The sequence below is a fragment of the Scardinius erythrophthalmus genome (genome assembly GCF_964197995.2).
Source record: "Scardinius erythrophthalmus genome assembly, chromosome: 9".
Taxonomy (NCBI): Eukaryota; Metazoa; Chordata; class Actinopteri; order Cypriniformes; family Leuciscidae; genus Scardinius; species Scardinius erythrophthalmus.
This window is the reverse complement of record NC_138229.1, coordinates 43,104,936-43,125,197: the sequence shown is the minus strand read 5'-3', so window position 1 is coordinate 43,125,197 and position 20,262 is coordinate 43,104,936. Positions and strand designations below refer to the sequence as shown.

The window sequence follows — 20,262 nt, the reverse complement described above, 5'->3', positions numbered from 1 at the left end:
TAAACACTGACATCTACTGGCTCTTTTGAAGAACACATGTAGACTAAAGTCTAACTAGATCCCAGATAAACCTTTACATGCCTTAGCCAGAAGGTTTTAATACTTAAGAAAGAAGTGTATCAATTTGTCCTTGAAAAAAATGGCTTTTTAAAGTGAAAATGACTTGTAACCAAACATAAATAATTTCTAAAGCGTTTGAAGATGGTCTCAATAGACTATGAAATGCTTCCTCGGGTCGAGAAAAACACTTCTGCTCATGCTTCCTTAACCTCACAGAGATGTGAAGTCAACCGCATTCTGCTCAATTCTGAAGTGTGCAATAAATATGACAATAAGACAAGAAGCATAACTGTTTTTATTGGACAGGGTTTATTGGAATGTCCTAAATAACAGATTTGGGACAGGGCCATAGAAATGAATGGGAAGTGTTGTAAATTACCTGTCACAAAATTAACAGTGACTTTTAATACAGCAAATGTTTTCCGTGTTAACACAATATAGCTCACGTCAAAATGTGATGTGATGTGTTTCTTCACAAACACAGTTCATTCAGTGTACTTCACCTCTCCTCCACTGACATCCATTCAAAAACTGAAACGTGTTTATAGCACTTTATGCAATAAAGATGGTTTCAAAGCAGCTTCACGGTAATAAACAGGAACATGATGATCAATGATGCAAACTTCAATAATAGTGTCTTTATTCATCTGAGGTCAGTTCACTGTTGATTCAGCTCAATACATGTGGAAAGTCCATCAGAACTGAGTTTCATTCAGCTCTACAGAAGACTATAGTGTTGGTATTGACCGAGTCAGTATCGATGTTGAGAAAATCAGTATGAGAAGTAATGATGGTGATGGATTTTGTGTGTGTGTGTGTGTGTAAATTCTTATTACTGGACATGGAAAAGGGAAGAGGCAATGAAAACACACGTTTCTCAGCAGTTTTACACACCAGAATGTTGTGTGCATTCAGAGTAGATCCAGACAGATTTCAGCCGAAGAGTGAAACTTCACTGGATGGCCAATTTCACATGTACTTTCAAAATATAAATATATTTAAATACATTTATTTTGATTTATTTCAACTGAGGTATTTTGCATTTTTATTTTAAATACATTTTCATCTATTTATGCCCATCTTTGGGAACCGGATATAATAAATTCTACATAATAAAAAACACATGAGTAAGTTGGGACACTAACATTACATTGAAAAAGCTTTTGGCTCCTCCTTCTCAATCTTTCAGCCTTTCATGTCAATAACAAGAGTTTCTGCTGAGCTTCAGGAGCACCAGAGGCAGCAGGAGGAGGACTCTTCATCCGTCATGTACTTCCCCGAGTCCGGTGTGTCCCTGCACTCAGCGAGGAAGGCCTGCAGTTCTGATGCCGGTTCTCCTCGAGTCTGGTAATGCTGCGGTTACAGAGAGATGATGAGTATTAGCATCGGCGGCTCAGTGTGTGAGACTGATAACTGTATTCTGCTGCTGTGTGAACAAGGCCTGTGAAACAGCCAACTCTTAAACTACAGCACACAACATGAATAATCCAATCATGCGCCCAGTAACAAGTCAGCTAGGCTTTCAGACGCAGCCCGAGTTTCAGTGAGTGTGTGTTAGCAGCAAAAACAACTCGCCACTAAACCACAGCATTGTGGTGACAGGCTTACAGAGGCAATCGCCACACACAATACATCCGGGAAAACATCCAGTTTCACATGCAGTCTCTTGCTCTGCGGTGTTGCTGAGTATTATATGCGAGTAGCAAGCTTTAATAAACTCACCTTGATGGTTTCATAGGTGTCTGTGATAATGGCGATGAAGAGGCTCAACACCATGTATGTGAAGAGGGAGATGAAGCTGTAGATGTAGACTCTGCTGAACAGCCACACCACGTAGGTCTTGCCCCGCAGCTTCTTGAAGGAAGAGTACACTTCATCCCCGTTAATCATGGAAAACAGGCAGTCCGCCGCCAGGTTAAAGGTCCGAAACTGTGAAGAGATAAGCTTTATTCATTACGCTTAAAACTACTTAAATGGGTGGCTGATATAACATACTTTTGGGAAGTTTAATATGCGATTGTTACTTTGGGATAAAGGGAAGGAAGGCACGGATCTAAGCGCAAGGACTACTTTAACAAAAACAAAGCAGAAGCAAAGCCAAGAACACGAAGGAGCATGAGTGACAAACACATCTACAAACATCAACGGCTGACAGAGGAAACACAAGAGCTGTTTATACACAAGCTAAACCTGCTAAACAACAGGAAAACTACAAAGAACTACAAATATGGCACTCGAGACAGGAAGTACAAAAGTCAGCACAGGAAATGTGCAACAGCTACTCCACCCATTTTTTCTAAAGCAAGTTAGTGTTTCCAAGGACAATCTTATGGGTACAAAACGTATTTTGCTTATTCCTTCAAATTATGTAATATATTGTGTAAAATTTCTCTGGCTGTACAAAGCGCATGAATATTGAATTGAGAGTTTAACAAGCAGTTTATCATTTTGCCTTCACACAAATGATGCTGTAGCGCATCAAATTAATTTGTGCAAACAGATATTTCATTAATTCCTCAGTTAAGATGGGGCCATACTACATGTAAAGGAAATGTATTTGATGTCCACTACCCATGCATACAATAAGGATGAACAACACTATACATATAATATGATTATACACTCACCTAAAGGATTATTAGGAACACCATACTAATACTGTGTTTGACCCCCTTTCGCCTTTAGAACTGCCTTAAAGGGGCCATGTGTCATGTCTGGCAAAAAAAATCAAGTCATACTCCACATTCCATACCAGATGGGGGCAGTATACCTCCAGAAAGTGAATTGGTCTACTCTAGAGTAACAAACGAGAAACGGCATAGTCTCTATGCTCCGCCCCTACCTTCTTAGCTGCACATATACAAGTTAAAATAGGGACAACATCTATTTAGAGTGTTACGTATGCTGCCCGCCTGAAGCTAATTTAGCAGCATATATCAAGTTTGATTTTCATTAGCAATACCACTTCTAGCTAAGTTATCATTAGTCACCAAAAAACATTAGGTCTCATTACACCTTGCAATGTGTTCCGTTACGTTTCGTGCCTCCATGGTGTGTAAAACAGAAGCAGCCTGGCCAGCGGCGGAGTATGCGCGATCCGTGAGTGCTGAAGACGTTCTGCACGGCTTTGATGGGTGCGCAGGAGGACACAAATGAGCGGCGACAGCTTCTTCCAGTGGCTGGAGCTTTTTCCTCAGCACCGTCAACAGATAGATCTTTACTAAAACTGTATACACCGCTGCCGACTTGGGCTGCAAAGAAGCTCTGGCCGCCCTGTCAAGGACACTTGTCAAAAAGTACGGGGAAACTTGACCGCTCTGAATATAGTGAGTGAGTGCGTGCGCGCGGCCGGGGCTCGCTCTCGCTCTCTCTCTGCTAGTTCTTAGAGGCAGAAGAGCGCTCGCGCGCTTAAAATGTCATATTTTGGCATGAACGTTCACCCGCCAGTGTGGCGGATAGCCTTTTGAGATTTACTCGCCAAACAGAAAATCTACCCGCATATGGCGCTTGGCGGGTGTTAGTTTTGGACCCTGCGTGCGTCTATTTGGGGTTCATTATCATCGAAGACATTTCAAGCTTCTTAGGTAATGCTACATTTTAGCATCAGCTTGGTAGAGACGGGCTCTGGTAGATAACAGGTGAAAACCGGATCGGATCTGTGGGTAAGTTAGAGCTAATTATCAAATGCAGCTACGGTTAGCCATCGCTAACATTAGCACGTTTATCGAACAGCCTTCAATACATTTCTATGTTAACTTCCCGAAAAAACTACACAAACATATAAAACAAACTTCTAGCGAAACTTCTTGCCAATCCAAAAGAAATGTTGCAAGTTCGGAGTCGAACCTAATTTCTTTCATGTCCATCAGTTGTCTCCAGCGATGGAAAGCAGGGTTTACTCGGGTTCGGCTCCTTTTCTTATCTGATTTTATTTGTGCTTCAGAGCGCGGTTTTTCCCTGCAGCGGCCGGGTGGTGGTAGGGGTCTCTTGCCAAGGGCTTCAGCCATCCTTCCGCTCTCTTCTCTGAACTGAAACGTAGTAGTGAGCTGTACTTTCCACACGATTGACATCAGGTTCAAGTACGCCCACAAGCCGTGCGAGTTATTCGTGTATTGCATGTTTGGCTGGTGTTTATGTTGCCTGTATACCGCCTCCCATGGCCGAAACTGGTATTACGACACCTGTCGGGCCGTGGCTAGTAATGCTAATGCTAATTAAGGTTGATATCTCTGCAGCACTATAACTTGACATTTTTTTAATGACATCATCGCCCTTAATTCTTTTCATTCTTTTGATGCGTGTAGCTCATTTTTGGGATATTTTTACCTCAATTTTTTCACATGGCCCCTTTAAAGGAGAACTCTGGTCAATTTTAACATTGAGCTAATTTTTTTGTACATTTGGAGTGCTGTCAATACAGAGAACAACGACAAAAATCGGTGTTGCCTACACCGAGTTATTCTATTTTTAAAGTTTGCACCCTGTTGACTTCAATGGGGCAAGTACTAAACCTGCTTTTAGCCTCTTACGCCGCCTTCACACTGGCAGTTGAAATCAGCTCCGATACGGCAGCGAAACGACCGGAAGTCATTCATTTCCAATGGAGATTCGCAGACCGCATGCGAATGGGTCCGAACCAGGTGCGAACGAGTGCGATGCGAAAAAAATGGTGTCCGTTGGCCATCCGGATGCGTTCAAAAAATTGAACTCTTGCGAAAGGCTACGGACGGTTTCTATCCGAAAATCCCAACGGAAGTTAGCGTTGCTATGGTACTGATAAACAAACCTGGATTCTTAACTTTTAATAAAATAAATAATGATTTTATAACGATTAGTTGTCATGTCATTTTTTTATTTTCATGATGTTTTAACGTTATTAGGGCAGTTAATACAATTAAATATTTAAATATATTTGCTTCCGAGGCTTCCGCCCACTGATCTATATAATGACATATATATATATATATATATATATATATATACGTGTCCCAAGTTTAGTATATATATATATATATAATGTCATTCTATATAGATCAGTGCTTCCGACGCTTTTCACCGTTGTGTACGACATCCGCTGGGGGCGTATTGCGTATTATGGAGCTGATTTCAACTGCCAGTGTGAAGGCGGCGTTAACATCCTTGATGTGCTAAACCTATGCTCGTGAACTCGGCAATCGACTACTTTGGACTTCACCCGAAAACAGGATGTAAACACAGGTATTTGCGCTGGCTTAAATAACATAATTTTTATACATTTTTTTTCACATCTACTGCAGTCAGATTCACTCGTGTTCACTCTGAAGGAATCACTCACATTTTCTGTGCACTTGTAATGACACATCAAGGATGTTAAGAGGCTAAAAGCAGGTTTAGTACTTGCCCCATTGAAGTCAACAGGGTGCAAATTTTAAAAATAGAATAACTCGGTGTAGGCAACACCGATTTTTGTCGTTGTTCTCTGTATTGACAGCACTCCAAATGTACAAAAAAAATGAGCTCAATGTTAAAATTGACCGGAGTTCTCATTTAATTCTACATGGCATTGATTCAACAAGGTGCTGAAAGCATTCTTTAGAAATGTTGGCCCATATTGATAGGATAGCATCTTGCAGTTGATGGAGATTTGTGGGATGCACATCCAGGGCACGAAGCTCCCGTTCCACCACATCCCAAAGATGCTCTATTGGGTTGAGATCTGGTGACTGTGGGGGCCATTTTAGTACAGTGAACTCATTGTCATGTTCAAGAAACCAATTTGAAATGATTCGAGCTTTGTGACATGGTGCATTATCCTGCTGGAAGTAGCCATCAGAGGATGGGTACATGGTGGTCATAAAGGGATGGACATGGTCAGAAACAATGCTCAGGTAGGCCGTGGCATTTAAACGATTCCCAATTGGCAATAAGGGGCCTAAAGTGTGCCAAGAAAACATCCCCCACACCATTACACCACCACCACCAGCCTGCACAGTGGTAACAAGGCATGATGGATCCATGTTCTCATTCTGTTTACGCCAAATTCTGACTCTACCATCTGAATGTCTCAACAGAAATCGAGACTCATCAGACCAGGACAGATCAGAACATTTTTCCAGTCTTCAACTGTCCAATTTTGGTGAGCTTGTGCAAATTGTAGCCTCTTTTTCCTATTTGTAGTGGAGATGAGTGGTACCCGGTGGGGTCTTCTGCTGTTGTAGCCCATCCGCCTCAAGGTTGTGCGTGTTGTGGCTTCACAAATGCTTTGCTGCATACCTCGGTTGTAACGAGTGGTTATTTCAGTCAAAGTTGCTCTTCTATCAGCTTGAATCAGTCGGCCCATTCTCCTCTGACCTCTAGCATCAACAAGGCAGTTTCGCCCACAGGACTGCCGCATACTGGATGTTTTTCCCTTTTCACACCATTCTTTGTAAACCCTAGAAATGGTTGTGCGTGAAAATCCCAGTAACTGAGCAGATTGTGAAATACTCAGACCGGCCCGTCTGGCACCAACAACCATGCCACGCTTAAAATTGCTTAAATCACCTTTCTTTCCCATTCTGACATTCAGTTTGGAGTTCAGGAGATTGTCTTGACCAGAACCCCACCCCTAAATGCACTGAAGCAACTGCCATGTGATTGGTTGATTAGATAATTGCATTAATGAGAAATTGAACAGGTGTTCCTAATAATCCTTTAGGTGAGTGTATAAGGACATTATAATAATGTAAGGATATTGTAAAGAGGTAAAATCAGTAGATTTATTATATTATAGTTACAAGGGCTTCTTAAAATGAAATATTTTCATTGGGTACATTTTTTGATACACTACCAGTCAAAAGTTTTGGATCGGTAAGATTTTTAATGTCTTTAAAAGAAGTCTCTTCTACTCACCAAGGCTGCATTTATTTGATTAGAAATACAGAAATACAAAAAGTCAATTTAAAATAACTGTTTTCTATTTTAATATATTTTAAAATGTAATTTATTCCTGTGATCAAAGCTGAATTTACAGCATCATTACTCCAGTCTTCAGTGTCACATGATCCTTGTTAATGATTCCACTGGAGGCAAGATGTAGCGAACCCGAGTGCAACTTTAATTATCAAACATAAAACAAAGGCTGGAAACTCGAAACATTCACAGCAAGACAAAGACACATGGCACACATGAGGGCTTACATACACAAGACTAACAACTAGATGAGGGACACCTGTGAACAATAAAACAATGAACCAATGACAACATGACACATCAGACAAGGGAACACATGGCAGGATCACATGACTTGAACAAGGGATCACATGACATACATGAAACAGGAACAAGGAACACAACCCACAATGTGACAATCCTTCAGAAATCACTCTAATATGATGATTTGAGGCTCAAGAAACAATCATTATTATTATCAATGTTGAAAACAGTTATGTACAAATTTTTTTTTCAGGATTCCTTGATGAATAGAAAGTCCAAAAGAATAACATTTATTTCAAATAGAATCTTTTGTAAAATTATAAATGTCTTTACTGTCGCTTTTGTTCAGTTTAACTCATCCTTGCTGAAAAAAAGGTTTGATTTCTTTTATTTCTTTCCCCCCAAAAATAAAATAAAAATGATTAGGCTACTGACCCCGAACTTTTGAACGGTAGTGTTTAATGTTACAAAAGCTTCTATTTCAGATAAATGCTGTTCTTTTGAACTTTCTATTCATCAGAGAATCCTGGAATCAAAATTTAATTGATAAATAATCATAAATGTTTATTGATCCTCAAATCATCATATTAGAGTGATTTCTGAAGGATCATGTGACACTGAAGACTGGAGTAATGATGCTGAAAATTCAGCTTTGATCACAGGAATAAATTACACTTTACTATATATTCACATAGACAGCAGCTGATTTACACTCTAATAATATTTCACTGTTTTACTGTATTTTTGTATTTTTAATTAAATAAACGCAGCCTTGGTGAGCAGAAGATACCTCTTTTAAAAACATAAAAAATCGTATCGATCCCAAACGTTTGGCTGGTAGTGTGTTTGCTCACGTTCTCATGGTGCGGCCCCAGAACGATCCATCCGCAGAAACAGTAGCTGAGATAGATCATCACAGCGCAGATGGAGAAGCAGAGGGCGTTGGGAAGAGCCGCCTGCAGTGTGAGGATGAGGATCTGGAGGCCAAAACACACTCGTTTCAGAGGAGAAGCAGACTCGTGGTCGTCTAGCAATAATCACGAAGCAGACTGAACTTCTGTGTTTTGCTGGACAGTGAACGTGGAGGAACAGTGGCAATAGAAATAGACAGCACAAGCACACTTTACAAGCAGAAGGTCTGTTAGGTTTGAAAACAATACAGTAGAATTACTGAATTTGGACACTTGTCCTTAGTTAATGTGAGGAGTCTTCAACTGAATACACACCAAAAACTGAATAAATGAGTAGCTTACATAATATTTCTGAAAGAAACTCAGATAACGCATTACTCCAATCCACACAAGCATTGTTGCTGTTCCCAGTAAAATACTGCACACATCGTAGTTCGTCAGCTCCTGAAGACAAGACAGTTACTGAACATTAGCGCATACATCTAAACACATGCTTTTCTGATGAGGAGACTGAGACTTATTTCCTTTTAAAGTGCCCCCATGATGCTATTTTATAGGTTCCTAATTTTGACCGATACTCTGACCAAACCAAACGCCTATTCCCATAATTGAATTTAACTATCCCTCAGCACTTGACACACAGTGATACCAACAGTAATGATGGTCTCAATCTCATCAAAGTGGATTTTGGCGGCAGAAAACAGTGTCTTCTTCTCGACATGAACAACACAAGCCAGATTCTTCCAGTCTCAGATACACTACAGTGTTTGAGGGTCCGAGCAGACCCTGCTCACCGGCAGCCAATGAAGGCCATAGACTGGCATTATGCAAATTTGTTATAAAACTACGTACGTTCGAACTGAAAGTGAGACTGGAATTACTGATAACTGGTTTCAGGCAGTTCAGAATCCCTTTTGGGAGACAAAAACTCTATTTATCTCTGAAACTTTACGGATGTTTTACATTCACAAAGAGCTTTATGACACACTACATGAAAGGAGATATTTGAAAAGCATAATCGGGGCACTTGAAACCTCGGTTTGTTCTTGCTCACCTTGCTCTGTATGCATATTTTGAGGACTGAACCTGCAATACTCAGCGTATCACTGATGATGATGAGAATGTACCAGCCGTTGATAAACTCCATTCTCTCAGACCAGGAAACTGATTTATCGTGGTGAATGGACACAAACTTGGTGTACTCCTGCAGAAAAAACACATGACATGCTAATAACATAGCTATTACTGTCAACATTTTGTTACACACCCCTGCTCCTGATTAGCTTTTGTCTTTAGTTTTAGGATGGAGATTAGTAGTAGTTTGATTACTAGATGGATTCATGGCTTAATTAATGCTTTTTTGAATTATATTTGATTTGGAGAGCAGATTCCATTTCCTTTTTTGATGTATATACACTGTATACACACTTATTGACATTGCATTGTAAATATATAGACATTAATATGGAGTTGGTAACCCCTTTGCAGCTGTAACAGCTTCCGCTCTTCTGGGACGGCTTTCCACAAGATTTTGGGGTGTTTCTGTGGGAATTTTCCCCCATTCATCCAGTAAAGCAGTGATGAATTCCAGTTCATCCCGACGTTCGATGAGGTTGAGGTTAGGACTCTGTGTGGGCCAGTTCTTCCACACCAAACTCATCCAACCATGTCTCTATGCTCCTCTATGCTCCTTGCTTTGTGCAAAAAAAAAAGGCCTTCCCCAAACTTTCTTTTCCACAAAGTTGGAAGCATTGCATTTTCCAAAATGTCTTGGTGTTCTGAAGCATTGAGATTCCCCGTACAGGAAGAAAGGAGTCTAGCTTAACCCCTGAGCAACAGCTCTGTACCACTGTCCCTCCTCCACCAGACTTTACGGCTGGCACAATGCAGTCAGGCTGGTTCTCCTATCATCCGCCAAATCCAGACTCGCCCAGCCGACTGCCAGACAGAGAAGCGTGATTCGTCACTCTAGTATGCTTTACAGCAATCTGACGCCTGGCATTGCACTCGGTGATGTGAGGCATGCATGCAGCGGTTTGGCCACGAAAATCCATTCAGTGAAGCTCCCGCCGCACAGTATTTCTGTGCTCATCTTAATGCCAGTGGGAGTTTGTGTAAGGGGTGGTGCTTGTAGTAAGTGCACAACGAATAGTGATACCCAAAAGAAGTCTTTAATCACAAATCACAGGAGACACAGAAAAAACATAGAAAACCATGCAAACTGAAACAACACAGAACAATGACCTGAGGAAATTAAAGGTGATGATACACAGGGCAACTTTTTGAGCAGTGTTGCTGGATCATGTTGCCATCAACGGGCAACCAGATGAGACACAGGGCCCACGACCGATCTAAAGGATCCAGATAGAAATGTGCTGCCCATTCTCAATAGGAAAGTGCCCAAGCAACATTGCTTGACAACATTGCTCAAAAAAGTTGCCCTGTGTATCATCACCTTAAGAGCTGAAACCCACAGGGAGAAATGAGGTAACTAAATGAACAATAGGTGAACATAATCAGTAACTAAGGGAACTATAGCAAACAGAACTCAGTTAAAGTGAGGTAATCAGTTGCCTCTAAGTTGCTAACTAGCTATAGGACACTTGCATGTGCTATTAACTCATATTATACCTTAACTTATATTATTATAACTTAACTTATGTTATAATAATTATAATAATTATGTTATACATATAAATGACTAGCAATGAGACTATCACTACAACAACTCCTTTCATTTTAATTTCATCCTTTATTATCAAACATTACTATTTTATTCTCATGCACCTAAACATAAAATATAATAGAATTCTCAGGGTTATGTTCTGTTTTGTCTTTGTTTTCACTGAGTCCAGTTTCTGTTTGCCTGTTTTTCTTAGACCTAGTTTTCCCATGTGTTTCATTGATTCATCCTATTCACCTGTCCCTCGATAATTAACTAATCAGCTCCTTTGTTTGCCCCGTGTCCTGGATTGTTTAGACTCCCATGTTTTACGTCAATGTCTATGCGGTTGTGTTTCCTCATTATTGTCCTGTTTATTGTTTTGATTCTTGGATTTAAGATCTATTTTGAGTGTCTCCTATATCGTGTGCTTTATTACAGCCACCAACTGTGACAAGAAAAGAATAGAGTAGAGTAGAGTAGAATAGAATAGAGTAGAGCAGAGTAGAGCAGAATAGAATAGAATTAAATAGAGAAGAGTAGAATAGAATAGAGCAGAATAGAGAAGAATAGAATAGAGTACAATAGAATAAAATAGAGGAGAATATAATAGAATAGAATAGAGTAGAATAGAATAGAACAGAGTAGAATAGAGTAGAACAGAATAGAGTAGAATATAATAGAATAGAGTACAATAGAGTAGAATAGAGTAGAGTAGAATAGAGTAGAGCAGAGTAGAGCAGAATAGAATAGAATTAAATAGAGAAGAGTAGAATAGAATAGAGCAGAATAGAGAAGAATAGAATAGAGTAGAATAGAATAGAGTAGAATATAATAAAATAGAGTAGAATATAATAGAGTAGAGTAGAATAGAATAGAATAGAACAGAGTAGAATAGAGTAGAATAGAGTAGAACAGAATAGAGTAGAATATAATAGAATAGAGTACAATAGAGTACAATAGAGTAGAATAGAATAGAGTAGAATAGAGTAGAATAGAATACAGTAGAATAGAATAGAATAGAGTAGAATAGAATAGAGTAGAGAGTAGAGTAGAATAGAATAGAGTAGAGTAGAATAGAATGGAGTAGAATAGAGCAGAGTAGAGTAGAATAGAGTAGAATAGAATAGAGTAGAATAGAGCAGAGTAGAATAGAATAGAGTAGAGTAGATAGAGCAGAGTAGAGTAGAATAGAATAGAGTAGAATAGAGTAGAATAGAATAGAGTAGAATAGAGCAGAGAAGAATAGAATAGAGTACAGTAGAGTAGAGTAGAATGGAATAAAATAAAATAGAGTAGAATAGAATAGAGTAGAATAGAATAAACTAGAGTAGAGTAGAGTAGAATAGAATAGAGTAGAATAGAATAGAGTAGAATCGAATAGTATGGAATAGAGTATAGCAGAATAGAATAGAGTAGAGTAGAGTACAATATAATAGAATAGAATAGAATAGAGCAGTGCTTTTATGTGCTTGATTTGCTCAGTGGACTTGCTGAGTAACCCTTACTGCGCCAGACGAGGAGACTTACTAACTGCAAGAGAAGGCCTGTGTAGACTGAGCGTGTGCAGAGGACGAGCGAGAGCAAGCAGGAGCAGATGACCACACAGTCAAACAGAACAATGAGTCGGAAGTGACTGTCTGCTGGAACAAACACAGCAAAAGAGACCTTTAGACAGCAATATCAGTATGGCACATACTAGTTAGCTGCTACATGGATAGCAGGATAATTTTAGGTGACTAAATATGTATTCAATGTCCTAATTTTTATTTCTTAAGCAATTGGATAACTGATCAGATTCACGCGTTGGGTAGGGGGTATATTCAAAAGTATTTGGACTTTTTTGGCCGTCAAACATTGTGGAACTGGCCCAGTTACTGTGACGAATGAAGCCTGAGATTATTCTGCTAGAACACCTGTGTGAACTTTAGAGGAACTAACATGTAATGGATACATACAGCCACTAAAAATCCACTGGACAACAACAACAAAAGATCAGAAAAGTAGAGTTAGCTTGAAGAAAAGTTCTTTCAGGCATTATTTGCAGATTGGTTACTTGGTTTGATATAATCATTCATATATATATATATATATATATATATATATATATATATATATATATATATATATATATGTGTGTGTGTGATATGTGATGACCGCTGATTTCGAAGAGAGGAAGTGTTTCTGATAAATCAACTTACTTGAGTCTGAAACATTCCAGTCCTTGCAACCCTTTATCTGTACATCACTGCTTAAAGATATCTTGATTTTTCCACTGTGTGCACTGTTGTCAAACATGATCTGTAAGCAAACACAGCAGATTACCCACTTTATCCAGGGAACTTCAACCTGGCCTAAGGAATTCCAGCATCGAGTCAGTCACTATCTAGATGACACTGAGGAGTAAAGAACTTGTCAGCTTTTGACAAAATGGTATGACATGAACAAAATGGTTGGAGAAGGAGAAGAGGAAGAGGAAAATGCATAGCTTTCATATGACAAAACGTGACCTCAATTAGCCAATCCTGGAAATTGTGAGATTATGGCAAGTAAAAACTTTCACAAAAATTTTCTTTTTGAATTCTAAAGCAGAAACCAACTTTCTTTGGATGTTAAGGAAATAAGAGAAATGTAATTTTATCATTGAGACTTTATACAAGACAAAAATGTATGAAATGTAACAACACTTACATTAATGTTGAAGTCATAGCAGTCAGGAAGCTCTTGATGTCGTACAGTTTGAACATTGATAGCCTTTATTTTAAAATAGATTTTTACGGCTAACAACCTGGGAAAGGATCACAAAAATATAATTTCATGAATAACAAACTCTATCAAATAAAACTGATGAATGTATTTCAAAGAAGAAAGTAGTGTAAACACCTTTGAAAATCTAAAGTGAGGTTCATGTCATTTTCCAAATCATCATTCTTGTAGGGTGAAATGGGATATATAGAAATACATTCTGAAATATATATAAAAAAATATTAAAAAACTAATATTTAAATATAAAATAAACACAAAACAGTGAGCTATAAATCCAGAGACCAAAACACTTCAAAGAAAAATCTATTAAAATCCCCATGTGGTGTTTGACTTTTCATCTAATAATGTAACAGTGGGTTTCTGTGCATAATATCTGTATTTTTCACAGTAATTTTGATAAAGTATGGTGCAGACCTGTCTCTACATGTGGGTCGATATCAAATGTCTCAGTGGCGGGTGAGATGTTAGCGTGTCGATATAACTCTTGACAGAGGGACAGAGGGGTGAACATGTCATCGATCTTCTCAAACGCGTGATTATCCAGAGTCAGGTTCTGGAGGTGAAGATACTGCCAAACAAAATCAGATAATTGATCAGATGCAAACAAGAAAGCAGTTTCAGTCACTCCTGTGAAGACATTTAAAATGTTAGCAGCTTGATATTTAGTTGTGCTCAAATGAAACCCAGCCTTGTATAGTGCGTTATTAAACACATCCATGAGGAATCAAACAGAAGTATGATGTTGCTACAGGCTGGTTGTCGTAAAAAACACACAACGAAGGGGTCGAGGGAAAATCTAAGACTAAGGCTATGTTTACACGGAAACGATCTGAAGAGAAAACGCAAAAGTGGCGTTGCGTTATCACTTTTTTATTCTGCGTTTAGACGAGCGTTTTTTGGGGGGGGGGGGAATCTGCGTGCATATGGTGACGCAAAAGTGTGTGAAATTCGATGTAGTATGCACTCCAGGCGGCTAGGTGGCAATGGACCGGTGATCGGTGCCTTCACTGTCTAGCATACTTTTGCGTTTAAGCGACAACCTCGCCGTCTCTCTCTCTTGAAACCAACACGGAAGTGAGTTAAACTGCAATTCATTGACTGGCCGCTTGGGCTGGCTGCAGAAGTGAGTCAAATCTGTATCTCCCCCATGTTAAAATTACCAACTTTACAGCAGAAAAAAACATGTTTACAGCCTGGATCTCTATGTGGCTTTGGTCTATACAGCTAATTTTGCCCTTCATAACAACTGTGAGGGGGGTGCATTTTTTATAACTCATCCGTTTAGTTGATTAATATTTAAATTTAAGGGTGTGGCCACTTGAGTGACAGGTGGGTTGTCACTGATGTCAATGCTAGCCGTTTGTCTGCTGTTCACCTCAGCAAATGTTAGCTGCTGAACTTGCCTTCTCTGCAGTGTTTGTGCTTTTTTTTCGCGATTATTTCATACAATTTAATACACCCATTACAAAGCCCACGGTTTAGGATTCCGTCGTTGTCGTCGAGTGTCGTTCGAGAGAACAACCAGCGCTGTATTTCAGTTGTTTTCCTATGTGAACATGCACTAATGGATGTCTGGCAATTTCGTTGCTTTTTGGAGTTTTCAAATTTAAAAACGTCAATAAAGGCTCGTTCGTTCTGCTCTCACGGAACAGATGGATTATAATATGTTTATGCCGTCAGATGAAATCCTGCAGGCATCGGAGCTTTCTCCGTCCGTGCTATAAGTTAAATGCACATGAATGAGCGCGGATTTTCTAGCGCATTTACTTGCACTTCAAAGGCAATATATCTATGGTTTAACCCATTTGAGAGGCGGCCAAAATCAGAATTTAAAATGGACTGAATAAGCTCTCTACGAACTTGAGCGATGCCGCGCTGACAGACCATAAGAAAGAGTGACTGACATGTATGCACATAAATCACTGTCACACACACACTCTCGAAGTAATATTAGTGCATAATACATTTTCAACTAGCAGAATAGTCCAGAATCACGATACACAGTCTCACTTGTAGCCATGTCTTTTAACTATTATAATATTTCGAAGGGCAAAAATAGGAACTTTTAATTGGCTTTACATAATCAGCTAACTCGATCACGTCGAGGCTCGAGCTAGTGATTTCAGATAGTCAGGCTCATATATGGCCAGGTTCCTCAGCTCCACCAAAGCCCGTCACGCCCCGCCTCTTTGCCCATTTTCTGTTATCCGGGAGTGGCGCAAGGCCAAGATGGCGACGGCCGGCTCCGCCCACTTTAGGCTTCAAAAATCATAGACAGTAAAAGAAATGGACACAGCGACCCCATTGGAACTCAATTGAGACAAGTGAAGCCCGTTTTCAGCGATTTCTTAGCACTTCCTTTCCTGACGTGCAGACTCAAACCGAGCAAAGCGTTACACGGACCACGTGAGCAACCCGTCTGTCTTCTAGTAGCTGTGCCAAGAGAAATCTGAATCATTCCCTTCCGAATCTTGCAGAGACGGAGAGCGTGAGTAGGAGCTGTCCATGAGCTTGGAGCAGGAGCAACTTTTGCTAGGTATTCTGATTAATTATATTGTCATTTTGCCTCCACGTCCCCCCGATTGCCCGCGAGCTTTTCCTCCCGTCCATACGGTAATCTCTCTAGTGTGCGACAGAGAGTCGCGTGGTTATGACGCAATCGTTAGCCTACTTTAACAAAAACTGCTTCTATGAGGCCATAACATAAGCTACAAGTGAATGGAGCATTTTATACATTGTCGTGTATCTTTAGAAATAAATAATGGACAAATGGATTCTTTAAACGCCTCAGATGTAAAGTTATTCGCTGTCAGAGTGACGCCAAAATGAATGGGAGTCAATGGGATGCTAACGCAAGTGAAGTTCTGCTACAAGATGGCGGCACCCGGCCGACTTCAACTTCCGGTCGACTTCCTTCCCGCTTGTCAAAAATGCTCTTCAGAAACCTACGGGTGACGTCACAGACAATACGTCCATATTTTTTTACAGTCTATGGTTTTTATCCTTTAGACGGGAACGCAACGGTGGAGCGTTTTTAAGATTTCCACTCTGGAGGGTGGTTTCACTTTTTTGCGTTTTTAAGCCCCAAAAACGCCGTCGCCGTCTAAACGAAAGGCACGTCTGATAAAATATTTTTACGTTTTCACCCGGGAGCGTTCTCGTGTAAACAGGGCCTAATAATAATCCACAACAGTGAACTAATCAACAATAACGGACAATGAACTAAACAGAACAGTTTAGTTAAATATATAATATACTTATATATGATATATTTATAATTTTAGCTTTAGTTAAGTATAATTACACTGGCTTAAACAAGGGAACACAGGTGAACGTAATCCGTAATCAAGAAGACTAACTAGGGCAATCAGAATCAGAAACTGAACAGAAACAGAACATACACGTTACAGATGTGTGTGTGTGTGTCTGTGTGTGTGTATTTGTAGATATATGATAGACAGGTACAGGTCATAGAGCAGCACAAAATTCTCAGGGCATAGAAAGTAGTAGTTCAAGTTTCTATTTTGCGTGTTGCTGTGTGTCAGAAGCATGAGTAAACACATGCCGAAATTCACTGGTGGACAATAGTCCATGACGTCACAAGTGGAGCACCTGTGGTTATAAAAGGGCTCCTGTATTACATGTCATCAACTCTTGTCTGAAGGAGAAGCGCATGGCAACAAGACGCAGTGTCTCACTCCCCTTCTCAGCGAACCGGGTTGCATACGCAACCTGAGGTGTTCCCTTTCAAAGTGGAACCTCGACGCTGTATCTTGGTGTTGACGCAATAGGAGTTATCCATACTGTACTTCAAGACCCAACAGTAACTGGGGAGGGAGGTAAACGAAATAGAGGGTCACTCCATTGCCCACATCATTTTGTTTACCCAGCAACCACTTCAGGAGACAGTCCCTGCTCCTGATCTAAATCCCCTAGCAGAGATGACGGCTGCGGTCTCACCAGCCTGACATATGCATATGTGTTACCGTTCAACCGCAAGGGAGTCTGAAGCGGTTTAGATGGCAAGACCGGAGCCTTTAACGAAGAAGCCTCACTCTGTGAATGAATGAATGAATGAATATTACGCTGGCGGTCCAAAGCATATTTTGGAACTGCCACGTTATTTTTGATATTCTGTTTTGTTTCATTAAGTTCCTGTTTCCCCGCTCTGTTTAGTTTCTGTTTCCTTGGTAACTGATTATGTCCTTGTTCGTTTCTATGGATACTTATGATTTGCACCTGTTTCTCTTTATGTTTGCCTTGTATTTATATTCCCCGTTTAGGTCAGTTCAGTCCCTAGTTGGTTCTCGTTTGTAATTTGTTGAGGTATTTCTGCTATGTGGATTCCTATGTTCCCCTGAGAGTTTGGATAATAATAAAGACTGCTTTGTGAGGGTTTACCACCGTGTGACAGTAACCCAAAGGACTTACCCTTCTGACTGCATACAGCATGTGGTCATGGACCTCAGGTCTTGTGTACAAAGCATAATCTTTATTGCTGTCCTTGTAACCTTTCAGGAATAAATGTTTGAAGGCGATGAGATTTTCCTCTTTAAAGGTGACCATCATCTCGTTGCTCAATCCAAAAGAGACCAACTGTGATACAAATACAAAAGGTAACACTTTATTTCAATAGTCCTCTTTAGACATTCAAGTACCTTTGCAACTTTAATGTACACACTACACTGTAAAAAATTTGCTGTAGTTTTGCAGCTGTTTGCCAGTAACTTACTGTAGATTTAAATTTATGTTATTTACTGGCAACAGTTTGTTCAAAGTTAAATGAACATTAAACATTAACAAGTCTTTGTCTTTAAAGAATAAAATTATAAAATAACAATCTAATGCAAAGCATTCTGGGAACCAGAAATCTTCATCAACCTTTTTCTGTTTTTTTCCTTCAGATTTTGGTTCCCAGAATGCTTTGCATGAGGATGTTATTTTAGTTTTATTCTGTAAAGATAAAGACTTGTTAATGTTTAATGTTCATTTAATTTTGAACAAATTGTTGCCAGTAAATAACATCAATTTAAATCTACAGTAAGTTACTGGCAAGTAGCTGCCAGTAATACTGTAATTTCTACAGATTTTTCTAACAGTGTACTAACTAACTCAACCAGGCCCCGTCCCTTTATTCTGTGTATTAATTATTATAATGAGGAATATTGTGACGTGTTCGTTCCCGGAAGAAACTCAAGACTACAATGGAGGCGTTTCAGGAGTTCAGAAACACTGACACTCATATAGAGAATAACTTTTTCATGCTCAAACAGCAACAGTACACGCTTAAGACAGATTAAGATGGAGAAAAGCAGAACAGGTGCTCTTTAAAAGTATTTGTGAAAGACTACATAAAAAAGTATTTTTAATTTAATTAATTTATTTATTTAATTTGACAATCAGTATAGTTCTGGGGTAAATTAAATCACATACCTGAATGGTAATAATGGCAATCTTGAGTATCTGCAGCATCATTTTCCATGGTTTACGACCTCTTGCTCTGTATTTCTGGCATGGACTCATGAAGAAATATTTCAGCTTTCTCCTGAAGTTTTCCACAAACTGAGGGTCCGCGTGTGATTTAGCCATCCCATTGCATGCCAGGTGATTATTTGAAGCACTACACAAACAAGGTTCCCTGTCAGACATCTGTCCTAACTCACTCAGCAGTCGGAGCATCTGAGTGACTCGGCACTTAACACACACTGGGGTTTCCTATGTTTGAGGAACTGAAGCTGTTGTCTTGCAGTTTTTTTTAAACTGGCATAACCAGAGCTCATCATCAAGTTGAGTTAGATGAGTGCTGATAAAAGTCAAAATCAGACAAAGACACATGTTTTTACAGTAAATCAGCACATGCCGCATAGCAGATGATGCACAGGCTAGAGAGATAAACCATTTCTGAGCAGGTTGTGCAGCATTCACTACATTTGTCTGTCACTCTTTATGAGTGTGGCTGAAAAGTATCAAAAATATGAAAAGGCTGCGATAACTTGTAAGTCTCCTCCCTCAATGAGAGATAAATAACTTAAAATGAATGCTTGAATCAGCCAGAATCTGTTCCCTTAATACTAAACTTTTTATAAGTCAATCAAGCAGAGAATGAATTCTTAAATTCAACTCATCAGTGACACATTATGTAATTCAAACATTGTACTGACTGAGATTTCGCAAGCATGGCTACCGGCAAAACACATATTCAAAATTCCAAGCTGACAGTTTCTTAACATTTTGTTGACAGTCCATGAAAAAACTGGGCTGCACTTTATTTTACAGTATGTGTAGTTACCTAAGAAAGTACTGGTAATATAAGGTAACTACATGGGTAAAGGTTAGTTTTAGGGGTCCAGGGTTAAGTACATAGTTATTACCCATTTATTTTAATTACTATAATAAGTGCAAAGTATGTACATGGGGAACAGGACTGTAAAATATAGTGCTACCGAAAACTGAGAGCTGATTCTTTTTTTTAGAACTTTTAACAACATATTTTAGCATCATTGTCAAATAAGTGTAATAAAACGTGGTGTGATGTATACAAGTTAATTTGGCTGTCAGTATGAAAGATGATATTTCTATAATGTCCTTGAGGGAGTAAAGTCATTTAATATGTGTATAGAGATTAATATAGTACCTACAGTCAGTTCCAATTCATTTCAAATTTGAAATCCACATTTTATATTTTCATGA

The 20,262-nt window shown here is 39.3% G+C and overlaps 1 protein-coding gene across 1 annotated transcript; it reads right to left on the bottom strand.

Annotated features, from left to right (window-relative positions):
• Nucleotides 1-360: 360 nt before the first annotated feature.
• Nucleotides 361-19,161, bottom strand: mcoln3a (mucolipin TRP cation channel 3a; the record flags this gene model as incomplete). Its single annotated transcript, XM_081373840.1, has 12 exons — nucleotides 361-1,413; nucleotides 1,783-1,989; nucleotides 8,088-8,210; nucleotides 8,487-8,588; nucleotides 9,199-9,348; nucleotides 12,337-12,449; nucleotides 13,008-13,107; nucleotides 13,498-13,594; nucleotides 13,690-13,771; nucleotides 13,987-14,140; nucleotides 18,004-18,168; nucleotides 19,006-19,161. 12 exons carry the CDS (start codon nucleotides 19,159-19,161, stop codon nucleotides 1,285-1,287), a joined length of 1,578 nt encoding a protein of 525 aa, XP_081229966.1. The 3' UTR covers nucleotides 361-1,284.
• Nucleotides 19,162-20,262: the final 1,101 nt, after the last annotated feature.